Genomic DNA, 15,960 nt, shown 5'->3' on the forward strand with positions numbered 1-15,960 from the left:
CACCCCGGCCAGACGGAGGGGATGCAAGGCCCCGAGTCCCACACCGAGGCAGGCAGCACCAGAGTGGAGGAGGGTCCTTCAAGCGGTGGGCAGGCCGGGGTGCAGGCGCTGTGGACGCGGAGTTGCCCCCGCAGGGCCCGCGCTCCCGTTAGCGTCCCTGGGCGGAGCCCCCAGCCCTGAGCGGGGAGGCCCCCGGTGGACCTGGCACCGCTCTCCCAGAGGGGCCCCTGGCCCATGCCAGTGTTAAGGCTTGAGAATGTCTCCTGAATACACAACGGAGAGAGGGAGCGAGGGACTTCCTGCCCCATTGGGGGTAGGACGAGAGGGTCTGGGGACCATCAAGCTGCTTCCTGCTGGCCTCGGTCCCTCAAACTGCTACCCCCGTGGCCCGGGGGGACCCTGGGGAGGAGGCCCTGGCCCTGGGGTGGGGCACCCCGCCTTCTGGGGACAGCGGGCATGAAACCCGAGGGTGAGAAGACACAGGTGGCGTTATTCCCCAGGTGAGGCTGGTGTCGGGCTGCCCAGGGCGGGCGCCGGGCCCAGGTGGTGGGAGGAAGGCACTGGAGCACCAGGCAGCCGAGACTGGGTGCAGGAGGGACCCTGGGGTGCTGCAGGGATGGCCTGGCTGCAAAGCCAAAGGGCGCATTTCCCTCCTCTGCACAACGAGAGGGAGGGTGGCCCCGGGGGCTGGGGGATTCCTGGCCCCCCAGAGCAGAGGAACGGAGCACGTGGAAGAAACTTCAAGTCAGTTCCCAGGAGGCAAGAGCGAAAAATAAAATAAATCACTGAAGCCTGCCCGACCCCTCCACCTGGAGGAAGCTTTCTAGCAGCCTTGCCTCGGCCCTCAGCGAGGGACCCTGAGGGTCACCGGGGTCAGCAGAGAGCAGGGGTGGTTCATGGCCAAGGCGCTAGGGGCCCAGCTGCCTGCATGGTTTCCACGGTTACCTGAGGACAACGTTCAAGGCTCAGAGGCAGCAGGTGCCGTGGTCCAGAGGCTGGGCTGGGGTGTGGGCTCTGCCTTGCCTCCCCTTCAGGGCCACCCCCGGGCCCAGGGCTCCAGGAAGGGCTCAGCCAGCTCGCCAGGGGCCGTGTGGCCAGTCAGGGGAGGCCACAGGGCCACGGGAGAGGAACAAGAGGGGAGATGCCCTTCGGTGTCACAGCTTCAATCCCCCCTGTGTCTGCCTCCCCAAGACAGGGGTCAATGTCCATGGTAGGAAGGTCCAGGGAAGGGAAGGAGACTGGGTGGGGGGGCAGGCGCAGCCATTGCCCGCACCCTGTCCCCAGGGCAGCTGGCCCTGCAGTTGCGGCGTCCCTTCCGTACGGTGCAGGCTGCTCGGGGCCAAAGGCCGGGGCTGTCCTCTGACCTCAGTCCTAGGGGGGCCCCCGGGGTAACCTCCGGACGCTCCAGAGCTTCACTGTCAGGTCACTGGGGGGACAGTGAGCGGCTGGTCAGCTCTCGGCCTGGGCCTGCTGGCTGCCCCTGCTGCCCCCAGTCCCCCCGATGTGGCTGGGGCCCAGGGACGAGCCCCGGTGAGGACAAGGTGCAGGGTGCTGGGTGGGGGAGGGGCCTGCATTTTCCCGTCAGCTCTTCCCAGTGGCTGTTTGACCTTGTCCAGCCCTGACCGCCCGCCCTGCCCCCTGCAGCCTGGCCGCCTGGCCCGGGGTCACCCCTCCGCTCCTGCTGGGAGAGAGGCCGGAGGAGCAATGGTCTCCTACCGTGGACAGGCAGCGCAGGTCGAAGTGGAGAGAGAGGGAGAGAGGGGGAGGGGAGGAGGCGGGGTCAGGGCAGGGTGGTGGCGCGGCCCTTAATGGCCAGGACCCGGCGAGGAAGGCAGGGGGTGAGTCCGGGGACGTAAGCCCACAGCTTCACCCTGCAGTCGCTGTGGGGAGACGGGCAGAGAGTGGAGGGGGAGGGAGTGGGCAGGCGGAGGAGGACAAGTTCGGGAAGAGAAGGAGAGAGAAGGAGAGAGAGGAGAGAGAAGAGAGAGAAGAGAGCTTAGTGAGTGGCCCCCGCGGGACCGAGCGCCTGCGTGTCCCCTGGACGGGGACCAGAGCTGGCTCTGGGGGTGGCTGGGCTGCACTGTGATTGAGGACACCTGGGCAGGAGTGAGGCGCGGGGGCGCGGCCAGCTGGGTAAGGCACCGGGGCCCTGACCCGGGAACCCCCCCCCAGCTGCCCAGGCAGGGAGGGTGGGGTGCCCACCTGGAGGCGGTGAAGATGTGCTTGGCGTTGGTGCAGATGGCGTTGATGGGGCTCTCATGGCCCTTGATCTCGCCGAGGGGTGTGAAGTTGTCCACGTTCCAGACCTTGATCACGCCGGCCCTGCAGGCGCTCAGCAGCATGGGGCGGCCCGGGACGAAGGCCAAGGCGCACACCCAGTCCTTGTGTGCGTTGGGGATTTGCTGGGGGAGGACGGGCGGGTGACACGGGGCCACGACCCCTCTGCTTCCAGCGTCCCCAGGCAGGCAGGTCCCAGATGAGGGTCCGTCTGCACCATCCCAGGCTCAAGCCTAAGACCCTGCCCTGGAGGGGCATCCGTCAGCCCTCGGAGGGATCAGGGAGCACTAATGCTCCAGGACCGGGAAGAGAGACCAGCTTCACGGTCAAGTCCGGGGCAAGAGGTTGGAGCGGGTGGAGGGCAGGCAGGCTGGGGGGCCTCTGGCCTGGGCTGCGGGGAGTGCCTCCCCCCGTCCCCCCACCCATCCCCCCACCTGGATGAGCTCCTGCTGCTCCAGGTCCCACTTCTTGATGCCATTGTCCCGGGAGCCGCTGAAGAGGACGCCCCCGAGGATGGCCAGGCACTCGATGCCGTCATAGTGCGGTGGCTCGAAGTTGTGGGTGGGGCCGATGGTGCCGGCCACACACTCCCCCAGCTCAAACATCTGTGGGTGGGGTGCAGGGAGGCCCACGAGTCACCCACCACGGGTGCAGCCCGGGGTCCCAGGAGACGCAGTGGACTGGCACTTCCCACCTGCGGCTCTGGCTGCTTCGGGCGCGCTCTTTGCTACGTGCCCAGAGGTCCTGCCATTTTCACCAGCGTTCTCGGGCAGCAGGGGAGGGGCAGTGGGAGAAAGACCAAGCGTCTCAGGTACCTTGACATAGTGGTCCTTGGAGCCGGTCACCACCAGGTCGTGCTGGCTGGCTGTCTGGGTGACCGTCAGGCACATGACGGGCCCGATGTGGCCGGTCAGTTTGCCGACAGGCTGGAACCTACAGAAGGGCCCAGACAGAGGGGGCAGGAGGGTCAGCGGGTCTGCCCTGGGGGGGTGTGCCTCTCCTGGACAGTTGCCCTTCCCCAGGGGCCCCAGAGGATGCGGGGAGCGGGAACACAGTGGGGGCCTGTAGCCCTGGGGAGACCACCCACTCTGAGACCTGCGTGCTCTCCCTCGGCCACCTGACCCCTCCTGCCGCAGAGGCCCCCAGCCCCGGCGGACCTGCTGAGCTCCCAGATGCGGACGGCGTTGCCGGAGGCGGCGTACAGCATGGTGCCCGACGGGCTGAGGGCGATCTGGTTGATCTGGTGCTCGCCCGGGGCGCTGGTGATGGCGCGGGTGGACGTGGCCGCACAGGCGTCCCCTGAGATCACCTGGCCCGAGGACCTGCCCGTGAGGAAGAGAGGCCAGGCAACCAATTAGGCCTCCCTCAGAACAGGCCTGCCACTTACTTCTTCCAGGAAGCCTTCCCTGACTGACGCACAGGACGGGTGAGACCCAAGGGAGAGCAGGACCCAAGCCCCCACCCTGACCTTCGGTCTGCCCGAGCTGGGGCTTGGAGGCTGCCAGACGGAGTCAGGACCCCGGTTTGAGGCTGGGTCGTGCGGGAACTGCTCTGACCCTCAGCCTCCTCCTCTGTAAAAAGGGGCGACACACCCAGCCTGCTTCCTCACCCTTCATTCGGGGCAACGTGGCACAGGAGGCGCCGACTCCGAGGTGCCCTCCATGCCACCCCACCAGCCGGTGTGTCGGTCAGGGCGGGCCACCCTGCAGGGACACGCCACTGCCGCCCAGAGCCCACAGTTCCCAGTAGGGTCGCTCTCAGCACAGTGCACTCCGTGGATTTGCACAGGGGTGCCACGACAGCCCCCCCTTCACTCCAGTGTCATGCAGGGCATCCCCACTGAACTGAGGGTCCTCTGGTCACTCTTTAAAGAGTCTCAGGCAGCGACAGACCACAGCTGACCACGCAGGTAAGGGAGAATGCGTGGCTTTGCTAACCATCGGTTTCGCTGCATCAGCCCAGCTCTCCGTCCAGCGGGCAGGCTCGGGGAGCGGGACCACATGGGGCTCCTCCGGCAGGCAGGGAGCCAGCACAGTGGAGGCCGCCCCCTGCTGGTCTCACCCTGCTTCCCCAGCTCCCCTCTCCAGCTCAAACACAGCTCGGGGGCCTGGGCCAAAGGTGTGGCCAGCCAGGCCAAAGGCTGCACCAAACTGCTGCCCTAGACCCTGCGTCCAGCCCAGGGGTGCCCTCCTCCCTCAGCATCAGGCTGTGCCCAGTAGGGGCCCTGGGCCAGGCGCCAGCGGCCACCCACCTCTGGGAGGAGCACTCACGTGAGGGTCCGAATGCACTTGGCCGAGTCCCGGATGTCCCACACCTTGATGTAGGAGGTGGACACGGAGAACACGAGTCCCGAGTGGCTGCAGTACTTGATGGAGACCACATTGTTGGGGTGGCCCTTCAGGGCCGCGATCTCCTGCCCCGTGACCAGGTTCCACATCTTGCAGCTTCGGTCTATGACGGGAGAGCCGCAGGGAGGGGACAGGCGTCAGCGCCAGGGACAGTGGGTGTGAGGCTGGGGGGCTGGGCTCCAGGTCCGGGGGTGGGGGTGACCCAGAGAGATGCCACCCAGGGAGGTTTGGGAGGAAGCCGTGGGTGGAGCGACTGGGATGAGAGCCTGGGGCCAAGGCAGGAGTTGCTAGTCAAGGCTGTGAGCAAGTCAGCCCTGCGTCCTCAAGATCTGGGGAGACGCGGGCCCGCCCCGGAGGTCTGGGCTCCACCCACCTTTGGACCCCGTGAAGAGCAGCTCATCCGTGGCGTCCAGGCAGAGGACAGGCTTGGTGTGGCCCTCGGCCACAGAGACACACTGCAGTGGGGCCGTCCGTCCACCCTTGGCTCCTCCGACCGGCGAGATGATGCCCCTTCCAGGACAGAGGGAGAGAGGGCACCCGTCAGCCAGGGACACCGTGCCAGGCTGAGGAGGCCGGGGCCTGACGAAGGAGGCCCCAGAGACACCAGCCAGGGCCAGCAGTCTGGTGCTGGCAAGAAGGCGCGCAGGCAGGGCGGGCGCCGCCCCCATCCTCCGTGCTTCCGGGAGTGAGCACTGTCTCCTCCGCACAGCCCTGCCCACAGAGAGCTCCTGCCAACACCCTCTGGGGCAGGTCCCAGGGCTGGGGGGCCCCTGCACCTCCACGACTGCCCCAACACCCTCTGCCAGTGGCTGCCTCAGGCCAGCACCCCCCACGCAGTGGGGCTCACACACACACACCCCACCTACGGCCCCTTGGACCAGCACGGTCAGACCTGAGACTGTCACTCACACAGGTCTCCTTTAGAGACCCAGGGCTCAGCTCTGGGTGGAAGGGTTTGGGGCCCCTGGAAGGTGTGGGGGAGCACACCTCCCGGCTCCACAGTCCCCATATCGGCCTCCCGCAGATGCTGGGGGTGGAGGCTGTTCTCCACGGAGGGCCTTGTGGGCATAAGGCCCCAGCCGAAAACACACCCTGGTGCTTTCCCAAAGAGCACCCTGCCCCTGACAGGAACACTGAGGCAGGGATGACCCATGTGCCTCCCGCAGGCCTGTCGGGGCCCCGGGGACTCAGTCAGCGCCCCCCATCCCAAGAACAACATTACACAGGCCCAGTGGCTAGCTGGGGCTACCCACAGAGACAGCCCCACCCCCACGCCCTAGCTCCCTGCTTCTGACCCTGCCCTGGGCCCAGCTGAGCGGCTGGGAAGGAGCTGAGATGGCTGTGGGCAGCGTGTTAACAAGTAAACCCTCCTTGGTGAGAGACGGGGGCTGGCTAGCATGTGTGGGGGGGTGCCCTGGCCCCTGCAGGAGGGGTGGCAGGGTGGCTCACGCCTGGGGTGGGGGCCTGGGGAGTGGCTATCAGGGGCCACGTGGGGAGAGTGGGTGGGCTCTCCTGGCCCAGCCCTGGCCCTTTGCTTGGGCCCCTTAGTGGGTTCCGGGAGGTGTTCCGTGTGGGGGCTNAGACAGGGGCTGGCTAGCATGTGGGGGGGGGGTGCCCTGGCCCCTGCAGGAGGGGTGGCAGGGTGGCTCACGCCTGGGGTGGGGGCCTGGGGAGTGGCTATCAGGGGCCACGTGGGGAGAGTGGGTGGGCTCTCCTGGCCCAGCCCTGGCCCTTTGCTTGGGCCCCTTAGTGGGTTCCGGGAGGTGTTCCGTGTGGGGGCTGCTGTGTGGGTTGGGTGGGGAAGAGGGGCGTCCCAGCACCCCGTCCGGGAAACAGAGCCGGGTCTGTGTGTGCCCACGCTGGCACAGACGGAGCACGTCCCCGGGACCCCGAGCACAGCCACTGACGCTCCTGGGCAGAGCCCAGCCCAGCCCAGCCCAGGCTCCATGCTCCACACCCGGACCGGGCGGCAAGGGAGGAGAGCCCAGGGCCTGGAACAAGCACATGCACGCCCTCCCGAGCCCCCAGCTCCAGCCGGCGATGTTGTCAGTGGCCCAGCGGCCACCCTGAGAGGAGAATCGGGGGTGGGGGGCAGGAAGGGGCCTGGAGGGGCCACGGAGAGGCAGGGCGCATGCCGAGGGCAGGGGGTGCAGGCGGGAGGGGCTGGGAGAGAGCAGGGAGGGGCGCGCTGGAGACAAGCATGCGGCCGACGGTGTGTACCTCAGGACCTCCGACAAAGAGGAGTCGCTGTCGTCAGACCTGGGAGGGGGGCAGAAAATTAGCCGGATTAGGGGGAGGGCGGGAAACACACCGGGGCAGAGGCAACAGCGGGAGGTCAGAGGGCGGTTATTCTCTCAGAGCGGAGCGGAGAGGCGGAGGGATGCGGTGGAGCGCTGAGGGGTAGAGGGCAGGAGCTGGGGACCGGCTGGCCTGGGAGCTGGGGACACCCCTCTGCTATCGGGCGAGATGAGGAGGGGCCCAGGGAGCCGCCGGGGCACCAGCCTCACGGTCTGGGGAGCCCCTTCCTGGGCTGTCTGCTGGTCCCAAGGCCTCTGACTGTCCCATGGCACAAGCTGGGGGCACCCATCCCACGGGGCAGTGTGGGGACCTGCTGGCTCCTCCCGTCCTGGCAGCCTCCAGCCATTCCCCAGGGACTGACTGGGTTACGGAGCCCACTGTCCCCGGAGAACCCATGGGGACATGCTAGGAGCTGGCTGTGCACCTCACATGAGCCCCAAGACCCGGACCCCAGGGGAAGATTGCGGGCTGGGCAACTGACTGCCGGGTGGGACGGCGAAAGCCCACAGCACCCCCACGGCTTCTGAGAAAGGGGCCTGACCACTGTAAAGGGGTGGGGGGGGGCCCTGGTTGGCGTGGGCCGGGCTCAGTGTGCGCCCCCCAGTGGGAGCCTGTGCCAAGGCGGGCCGGGGAGGAGCATGTGTGGGCCCAGGAGGGACGTTCCACGGGCAGGGCTGTGTCAGCTGCCCGTGCGGAGTGAGGACCAGCACTGTCTGGCCTTCAGGAAGCCGTCCCCTGCACAGCAGGGCCAACCACAGCGCACAGAGGAACTCCTGGTGGACAGGCCCCACTTTCCCAGGCCGAGTCCACTGCTTTGGACACCTGCCAGCGCAGGTCACAGCCCCGAGTCCCCCACACAGTGCCGGCGCCTTCTAGGGGGCTGCCTTTGGGCCCCATTTTCTGTCGCATAAAGAAGGGGTGGCAGTCCCCACAGCTGACTGATGGCTCAGGTGAGACCGAGGGGGTGAGGGCACGAGCCATGGAGATCCACCCTCAGCACCTGTCCCACAGGCAGGGGCCGCCCCCTTGGGGTGAGCCCACCCGCCTTTGAGCCTTCACGGCAGGAGGGGCTTGTGAAGCTGGAGGGGGCGTCACAGAATCATGGCCTCAGCTGTGGAGGTTCCAAGGGCAGTTCTGGGGGCACCCCTGGGGTGCCGGCATGTCCCTGCCATCTCTGTGGCTTTCTGCGCGCCTCTCTCCCAAGATCCCCCTGGTGCTCGGAGGTCCCGAGTCAGGACCCGAATGGCAGAGAGGCCAGGAGAGGGGCCACCCTGGCCCCGCCCACAGCCCCGCCCGCCCCAGGCTCCCCTCCCCCGCAGAGCCGGCCACAGGGCTCTTACTTGTCCAGCGCCGACCCTTGGCTCTGGTGGCTGGTGAGGCGGGAGAAGACGTTGCGATCATTGCGTGGCCGAGTGGGAGGGGACGGGGGCGGCGTGGACCCCACGTCTGTGGACCTGGCGAGCAGGGACAGAGCGGCGTCGGCGAGGGATTGCAGCCCGGCCCGAGCTCCGCTTTTGGCTGAGCTCCCGAAGTTCTCCCTGAACAGACCGACCCCCACGCGGTTCCCTGGCCTCACTGAATGCGTTTGTAGTCCCGAAATAACCCCGCCATGCTTTTGCGGTCAGCACAGACCGGAGGGCAGCAGTGAGACCTCGGCGTGCCCCTCCACGCTCGCTGCCGGCTGAGGTCAGCGAGGCCACACCCTCTGCCCGTGGCTTCCTCCAGTGCTGGGGGCAGGTGGCCTTCTGTGGTCTCCTTAGCACTAGGGTGCGTGCACTTCTGTGCTGTTTGTCGGTGATTTCTGCTTCCAGGGCCCCAGGGGAGCCCCTCCCGTGTTGCTGACCGGGCGGGGCTGTGACGGGCCTCTCCGAGACAACCCGTGCGCCGGCCAGAGTGGGAGGCCCGCAGGAGTGAATCAAGGACATATGTCAACAAAGTGTCTTTGAGCAGAAACCCATGGCCCGTGGGCTCATACTGACTGGCTGATGAAAAGGTGGCCCCCCGGGGCCCCGGGAATGGGGACGGCTCAGTGTCTCGAAGTTAGCGTTTCAGACGGAACTACTGTGAGTGATGCAAGTCGGCCGCACCACCCCATTCGGGCACCCCAGACACTTCGCCAGGAGTTTGGCCTCAGTCCCTCGGACGGCCGTTTGTCCTCACAGGGAAGCGGCAGGTGTGAGCCCCGAGGGGAAACACCCTCGCCACCCCCCACCTCTGCCAGCCACCCCTGCGAGGTGAGTCCCCCTGGACTGGAGTGAGTCCCCCTGCCTCCCTCCAAGGCCGGCGGTGAAAGACAGCCCGAGACCCTGCCCTTCCACTCCTCAGCTTGTGACCTGGGATGGCCGCCCGGTGTCCCTGGAAATTCAGTGACACACTGGAGGACCCCAGCAGGCTGCAGAGGCTCCGAGGGGCCAGGACAGGGAGCGGCTGGCCTGCCACAGACTTCCCCGATCTGCCCTGGTCTCTGCGGGTTGTCTTTAAATGCCTAAACTCCTCCTACACGACAAGAACCTAGAAGGGGTTGAAGTGCGTCCGGGCAAGGACAGCCCCCTGACGCTGAGCGCACCCCCGCCTACAATTTCAGCCTCAGATCCGGCTCCTAGTTCTAGGGCTTATGGAGGTCACGAGTCCTGAGCCCACTCCGGAAGGGGTGGGGGCAGGTGAGTCCAGCCCAGACTGAAAGGTCTCACAGTCGTGGCCACCATGCTGCTGAGGCCTGGACCGGGGCGTGGCAGGCGCTCTCACCTGGTGGGTTGCCCTCGGTCGTACGACTTCCTTCGGGTCAGGGGGGAGGTGTCGGCGCCTCGGGACTGTCGGGGGCTGGAACAGAAGGCGCCAGTGAGGTGCCGACCGGCTCCCTGCTCACCCCGTCCAGCCGCCCGGTCGCCCTCCTTACAAGGTGCTGCCTCTGGTGGGCAGGCTGACGGTGCGCGAGACCTTGTCCCGGAGGCCAGGGTCTCGGATAGAGAAGCCCATGCCGTCTTCCGTGATCTCCACCAGCGAGGCCAGCGACTTGGTGATGTTCTTGGTGGAGATGTCCAGCGGGGGCCCCAGGCACTCGGCGGACACGGCCTTTATCTGGGCAGACAGCTTGGGCTCACCCTGGAAAGGAGGCACCAGGGTGGGCTGACTTCCCACATGGGTGGCCGGTGACCGGGCAGGCAGGGGGGATGGCGGGGCTGTGGAAGGACATCACCCAGAGCCCATCCCTCGAGGCTTCTGGACAGTTCCAAGCCACGGGCACGGGTTCCCTGCACTCCCTTGGACCATGCAAACAGCTGCTTACCATGATCGATGGGCCCTGCACTCTGCACAGGCCCCTCTCTAGAGCCCGCTCACTGGGCCCCCAAGGGCACCTGAAGCCCCCCCCACCGCTGAGGGGTCACCCTCTGCGTGTACAGGAACCAGAGACCTAGTCTGTCTCTGACTCAGGTCTGGGGTGGGGAAGAGAAAGATTTTGAAAGTGGGAGACCTTGGCTATGGTGACGTCACCAGGCCGGGGCCCTGGCCCCTTCTCCCATCTTCCACAAAAAGAATGGGCTGTATCGGGTCACACACCTGGCCCCCCATCCCTCCACCCCCGCTGGAGGCCACACTGGGTCAGGGCCAGCGTGAGAGCAGAGCCGTGGGAGCGGGGACCAGGCTTGAGGAGGCCGGGCCCTCCACACCTCACCTGCATCCCGAGGGGGCTCACCTTGAACTTGAAATCGTCGTGGCTGGTAGAACCTTTCATGGTGAACGACTGGGAGAAGCTAAGGAAGACGCAGAGGGTGGTCAGCACCCTGTGAGCCCCCTTCCTGGTGCTCTGGGACCTCGACTTGGGCCCCAAAGAGCCCCCAACCCGGGCTCCGCCCTGGCCCCCGAGACTTCCCCCGACCCTTAACCCCAGGGGGCGCCAAGCTGGTGCTCACCACAGATGTGGGGCCTCACCTGCCCTCGGAGAACTCTGAGACCTCCTCATCCGTGCTGGCGTAGCCGTTCTCTGGGGGAGGGGAGGGAAGTGGGGATTGGGACGTGAGAGGCCCCAAAGTGAGGCCTCCCTCCCGTGTTTAACCCACTGGGATCAGGCGGGTTTCTGGCAGAGTTCTGGGGAGGTGTCGTCCCAGGTGAGAGCCAGGAGCCCTGGGAGCACCCAGGGACTTGGAGGCCGTGCCCGCCTCCCACCCTGCCTACCCTGCTGCATGTTTTGGATGAGGGCCTGCAGCTCCGGGTGGGCCTCCGCCTTCTCGCGCAGCGCGTCCAGGAGCAGGTGGTTCTGGGAGGAGCCCGCAATGTCCGTCTGCCTCAGCCGTCCCTCCAGCAGCCGGATCTGGGCCTCCTTCTGGGCCACCTGCAGCCCCTGGGGGCAGGGAGCCGGGCCTGGGTAAGTCTCCCTGGCCTGGGACCCAGGGCACCCTGGCACTGCCCCACACCCCCTGCTTCCACTGAGACCCTCTGGAGAGCTCACCGGGACTCCTGGGTGTCACCCTGTGCCTGTCACAGGCCTGAGATGCACCACGGGCCCCTTACTCCCTCACAGTCACACACCCGTGGAGGTCCCCTGAGACACACTCCTGTTACGGACCGAAATGTGTGCCCAAATTCACACGCTGACACTGTGACCCGAGGACCTCAGAATGTGACTGTACCGCAGAGTGGGTCTTGAAGGAGATCACCAAGTTAAGTGGGGACTTTCAGGTGGGCCCTACCCTACCTGGCCGGCGTCCTTATAAGACGGGGAGACTGGACACCCAGAGGGACGACCAGTAAAGGGAGAGGACAGCCGTCCACAGGCCAAGGAGGGAGGCCTCGAAGGAAACCAGGAGGCTTCTCCCAGCCTCCAGGACTGGGAGAAGAGGAATCTCTGTGGTTTAGGCCACCAGCCGACGCCACAATGTCACAGCTGCCTAGTTAAGTCACACAGTCCCCAAAGACACAAGGCAGAGCTGAGAGCCCACTGGGGACTGGCAAGGAGCCGGGAAGGCAGACTCCCACCCCATCCAGAGCTGCACACGTGCAGGGTGGGCCCCGAAGACCCCGGCTCCAGGACACGGAAGCACGGCCTCTCTCTGGCTCTTGGTCCAGCAGGGCGGAGAGGAGCACAGGACACGCCCACTGCCACCCAACGTCCCAGCAGGAGCCCTCCTGGTGGAAGGGGGTCCGTCTGCCCGTCTGCCTTGGCTGCCTCACCCCAGCACATGAACACACACTTGCCCCCAACCTCCAGCAGACTCCAGCCAGCCTGGCTGAGGACAGGCCTGGGCCAACACACGGGGTCCCCTTCCACGGAGGCCTCGCTGGGAGCCGGACCTCAGGCTGAGCTCCTCATGTGTGTCATCTCAGAGCCACAGAACAAGCCACAGGGCCGGTGTGTCATCGGCTTGGGTCTCTAACCTGCCCGAGCAGGTCCACGGGGTGGGCAGGAGGTGCCCACCCCGGGGGGGGGGCGGTGGTGAGCTGCGCCCACCTTGTCGATGGACGCTTTGAGGAAGTTGTCCAGCAGGAGGCGAGCCTCGGCCAGGGAGCAGGAACTGATGACCACGGACGTGTCTGTGGAGTCCAGCTCCTCCTGGGGGGTGGGCCGCAGAGCGCTCCGGTTACCCGGCCCCCCTCACCCGCCAAGCCCCCCGCACCCCTGCGGCCCCCGCCCTGGGGCACCTTGGTCTCCTCCAGCTGCACGATGGTGGCCTGGCAGTCGGAGATGCTGTCGTTGACGTAGTCGATGTTGGCCGCCAGCACCTCCATCTCCTCCGCCAGCTCCTGCAGCCCCCTGTCCTCCGGGCTCTCGGCTTGCAGCCGCTCTCGCCGCCTCCGCAGCGCCTCCTGCAGGAGGAACAGCTCCTCCCTTTTCTGGGGTGGGGGGCGGAGGGGTGCCTCAGGATGTTGCTCGGCCCTGCCCAGGGCTGTCCCCACTCCCGCACTGGGCCTCTTGGGGACCCCAGCAGCGCTGGATTCCAGAGCCCCTACGAGGAGCGGGGGATGGGGGACCGGCGGAGGTGGGAAGGGCCGGAGCAGCCTAAACAGACGGCGGGGGCTGGGGGAGGGGCCGCGCCCACCTTGATGAGCCTCTCCATGTCCGCCTCCAGGTTGACAATGGTCATTCGCTGCATGACAATGTCGATGACCCTCCGCTCCAGCGACTGCCACTTGAGCCTCGCAGTCTTGCTGAAGCTCTGGCCGGCCCCCTTCTTCTGGAACTTCTTCCTGGACCCAGAGACGAGCGGGGCTGGGTGGGACCCTCACCAGGAGCTGACCCTCCCAGGGCTTGCCTCCCGCCAGCCCCACCCGCCCTGGGTCCCCAGGCCCCGCTCACCTGGCAGGGCGGGTGCCATGGCCACTGGCCGCGGGGTGGTCCAGGTAGTGGTTGATTTTTCGGTTCCACTGGCGCACGATGCTGGAGACCGAGCGGACCCCTGACTCGGCCTCCGACGAGGTGCTGGCCGACACCTCAGCCCCGGAGTCCAGCATGGGTGGCTTCAACCCCACACGCCCCGCCACCCGGTCAGACATGGGCTTGGCCAGGCGTCTCAGTGCGGACACCTGGGGACCACGGAAAGCGGGACCTGGTGAGCAGGGCACCCAGAAAATGCCCAGAGAAGGGGAGGGAACCCTCCATCCTGGCCTGGGCTGGGGCTGAGAAGGGGCCTCCGTGTGTTAGGAAGTGAACATAAAAGAGAGACTTCCACCCTTTAAAACAAGAATGAACAGCTTGGACATTGGGACCAGGGCCTGCAGCCTGCTCTTCAGCCTCAGCCCAGGCCACTCCTGCGTCTGCTGGTGGGCCGGGGGTGGGGTGGGGGGGTGGGGGCGGCAGGGTGCTCGCTGGGGGAGTGGGGGGGGATCCTCAGGAAGGCGCCTTGCTCACCTCCTGGGTCTTCCTCCTCAGGACCAGTTCCTGCTGCCTCTTCTGGGACTCCAGGGCTCGGATCTGAAACTGCAGGTGGAGATGAGGGTCCACACTCAGGGCCCCACCTGCGGATCTGACTCGCTCTGGAGCTTGGCCCCTGTCCCAGAGGTCACAGCAGCCCCCTTCTCCGCACAGGCACTTTTCTGGCCTCCCGTCCCCACCATGGGCCTCCCGAGAGGCTGGTGACCTCAGGCAAGTCCCCGCCCCTCACTGGGGGGTCTCAGTCTCTGCTCTGTGCAGCGCAGGCCGCACAGGAGCCTGCAGGGCCAGGCCTCCTGGGGGCGCTCTCACTTCCTGTCGCCGCTGCTCCTTCTTCAGCTGCGCAATCTCCCGGTTCCTCTTGGTCTCCACCAGCCGCCGCCGCTGCTGCTCCTCCCGCATCTGCTTCATCAGGGCCACCTGGGACAGGCAGAGGGGGCGGTGGGGCAGGGCTGAGCAGGCGGCCCACACGCTGCAGGGCGGAGGATGCTGGGCGGGGGACGGGCAGCATCTGCCCCCCACTCCTCCGCAGGGGCTGAGCTGCCCCATTTCCCCTGCCACCTGGCGAAGGAGTGGCCTTCCTGCCAGCCCGGCCATGTCTGGCCCTGCCCCCCCCTATTCCGAACATGCCGGGGCTTCCCCAGGGGGCAGTGTGCAGCGGGGTCCCCCGAGACCCTGGGCAAGCACCCAGGCCCAGGCCGGGGCCGGTGTGATGGCTGGCCGCGGGGAGCGGGGCTGCGGGCGCCCACCTTGGCCTTCTTCATCTCGGCCACCTCGGCCTGCAGCTTCCGCAGCTCCCTCTCGTAGCGGGACTGGTTCTTGAGCAGCCGTGCGTGCTCCTTCTGGGCCGCCTGCAGCTTCTGCAGGTCCCGGTGCATCTCGCGCAGCCTCTTCTCGTAGTCCGCCTTGACCTTGTTGGCCTTCTCCTCGGTGTAGCACTCCATGGTGCCTGCGGTGGTGATGCAGGCAGCATCAGGGCCGTGTCCCGGGGGGGCCCGGCTCCCAGGCCCCCTGCAGGGCCGTTCTCCCCACCTGCTGTTTTTATATTGGATAGTGACGGGGTCGGGCTGGAGGACTCCCAGGGACCCTTCCGAGCGGCATGCCATGGGCTTGGACCTGTGTTCCCAGGTTAAGATCACTGAGCCCCTGGCCACCAGCTTCCCAGGAGGGTCCTGAAGACCCTCTTGCTGGCTGGTTGTGACCCAGGATTGGAGGAAAGGGCTGGGCCAGTCAGAGAGTTAGTCAGAGAAAGACAGAGTGATGGGGGCCGGAGCCGAGGGAACAGGCTGACCTGCACCCCTGACCCCTCCGACTGCGCTGCGGACCGCTCCCGGGGAGAGTTACAGCCACCTCAGGGCCCGCCCCCACCCCTGCAGCCTTCCTCCTCCTAGCAGGTGTCGTCCTCCTCATCCCAGACTCTCACACCCCTGCAGTGTCCTCGGCCCTCCCCTCCCCTCTCTCCACACCCCCCACCCGTCCACCTGCCTGCCTCAGGGCTTGGCACCTTCTGTTCCCTAAGCCTGGAATGCCCTTCCCTGCACTCATTCTGCTCGAGCCCTGTGTCACCTCCTCCTCTGCGCAGATGTCACTGGCTTGGGGAAGTCTTCCAGGACTGTCCTCTTAAGACTCCAGCCTGCCCTCCTTCCCTGCTGTATCCTTTCTGCCACACTTATCACTGCCTGACATGCTAGGGTTCTGGGATTCGTCTTATTTCTGTCTGTCCCGCCGCCAGAAGGCTCGACCACTCCAGCACCCCAGGGACCTCGCCCACCCCAGTATCTGCTGCACCCAGGACAACGTCTGCCCCACAAGGTGTGTTTAGTCACTCAACTGACGTTTGCTGAAAACGTGAGTGAGTGAGTGAGTGAACGAGCTGCAGAGCAGGGTAAGGAGGATGGGGTAGGAGCAGCGGGCTGGTAAATGGGTCCAGAAAGACTCCCCAGGAACTGAGTGCAGGGGAAAAGGCTGGAAAGTGTCACGTTCGTGGGCCTGGGGACGTGAAGGCCTCCAGCACTCCAGATGATAGTAAAATAATAAAAATAATTTAAAGTGTGGCCTAGACCTGGGGCCAGACAGAAGAACCCTTTGACTATGGGCAATGCCCAGGGCCCGCTCCAGGAAATCAGGTAAATCCCAGAGACGCCAGGGGTGGGCGGGGCTTCACTCAGGGGC

General features: G+C 66.5%; 1 protein-coding gene across 5 annotated transcripts in view; it reads right to left on the bottom strand.

The window, feature by feature from the left end:
• Nucleotides 1-649: 649 nt before the first annotated feature.
• The window catches only part of KIF21B (kinesin family member 21B), a 33,761-nt gene continuing 18,450 nt past the window's right edge, over nucleotides 650-15,960 (bottom strand). The window contains exons 15-35 of one of the 5 annotated variants that reach the window (XM_037070485.1): nucleotides 14,538-14,737; nucleotides 14,101-14,208; nucleotides 13,768-13,836; nucleotides 13,216-13,442; nucleotides 12,959-13,106; nucleotides 12,561-12,752; nucleotides 12,370-12,471; nucleotides 11,097-11,262; nucleotides 10,854-10,905; nucleotides 10,618-10,675; nucleotides 9,820-10,025; nucleotides 9,669-9,743; nucleotides 8,264-8,377; nucleotides 6,846-6,884; nucleotides 4,999-5,135; nucleotides 4,548-4,728; nucleotides 3,435-3,599; nucleotides 3,093-3,210; nucleotides 2,712-2,882; nucleotides 2,203-2,402; nucleotides 650-1,426 (exon numbers count right to left, since the gene is read on the bottom strand). In XM_037070485.1, coding sequence (XP_036926380.1) covers nucleotides 1,372-1,426; nucleotides 2,203-2,402; nucleotides 2,712-2,882; nucleotides 3,093-3,210; nucleotides 3,435-3,599; nucleotides 4,548-4,728; nucleotides 4,999-5,135; nucleotides 6,846-6,884; nucleotides 8,264-8,377; nucleotides 9,669-9,743; nucleotides 9,820-10,025; nucleotides 10,618-10,675; nucleotides 10,854-10,905; nucleotides 11,097-11,262; nucleotides 12,370-12,471; nucleotides 12,561-12,752; nucleotides 12,959-13,106; nucleotides 13,216-13,442; nucleotides 13,768-13,836; nucleotides 14,101-14,208; nucleotides 14,538-14,737 — 2,783 coding nt within the window. In that variant the 3' untranslated portion in view covers nucleotides 650-1,371. Of the gene's footprint in view, nucleotides 1,427-1,687; nucleotides 1,881-2,202; nucleotides 2,403-2,711; nucleotides 2,883-3,092; nucleotides 3,211-3,434; nucleotides 3,600-4,547; nucleotides 4,729-4,998; nucleotides 5,136-6,845; nucleotides 6,885-8,263; nucleotides 8,378-9,668; nucleotides 9,744-9,819; nucleotides 10,026-10,617; nucleotides 10,676-10,853; nucleotides 10,906-11,096; nucleotides 11,263-12,369; nucleotides 12,472-12,560; nucleotides 12,753-12,958; nucleotides 13,107-13,215; nucleotides 13,443-13,767; nucleotides 13,837-14,100; nucleotides 14,209-14,537; nucleotides 14,738-15,960 lie in introns of those variants that run through there. The other 4 variants (XM_037070483.1, XM_037070486.1, XM_037070484.1 and 1 more) reach the window with 4 other exon arrangements.

This window comes from Sturnira hondurensis, unplaced genomic scaffold (assembly GCF_014824575.4).
Source record: "Sturnira hondurensis isolate 20B ecotype Veracruz unplaced genomic scaffold, ASM1482457v3 Scaffold0018805, whole genome shotgun sequence".
Taxonomy (NCBI): Eukaryota; Metazoa; Chordata; class Mammalia; order Chiroptera; family Phyllostomidae; genus Sturnira; species Sturnira hondurensis.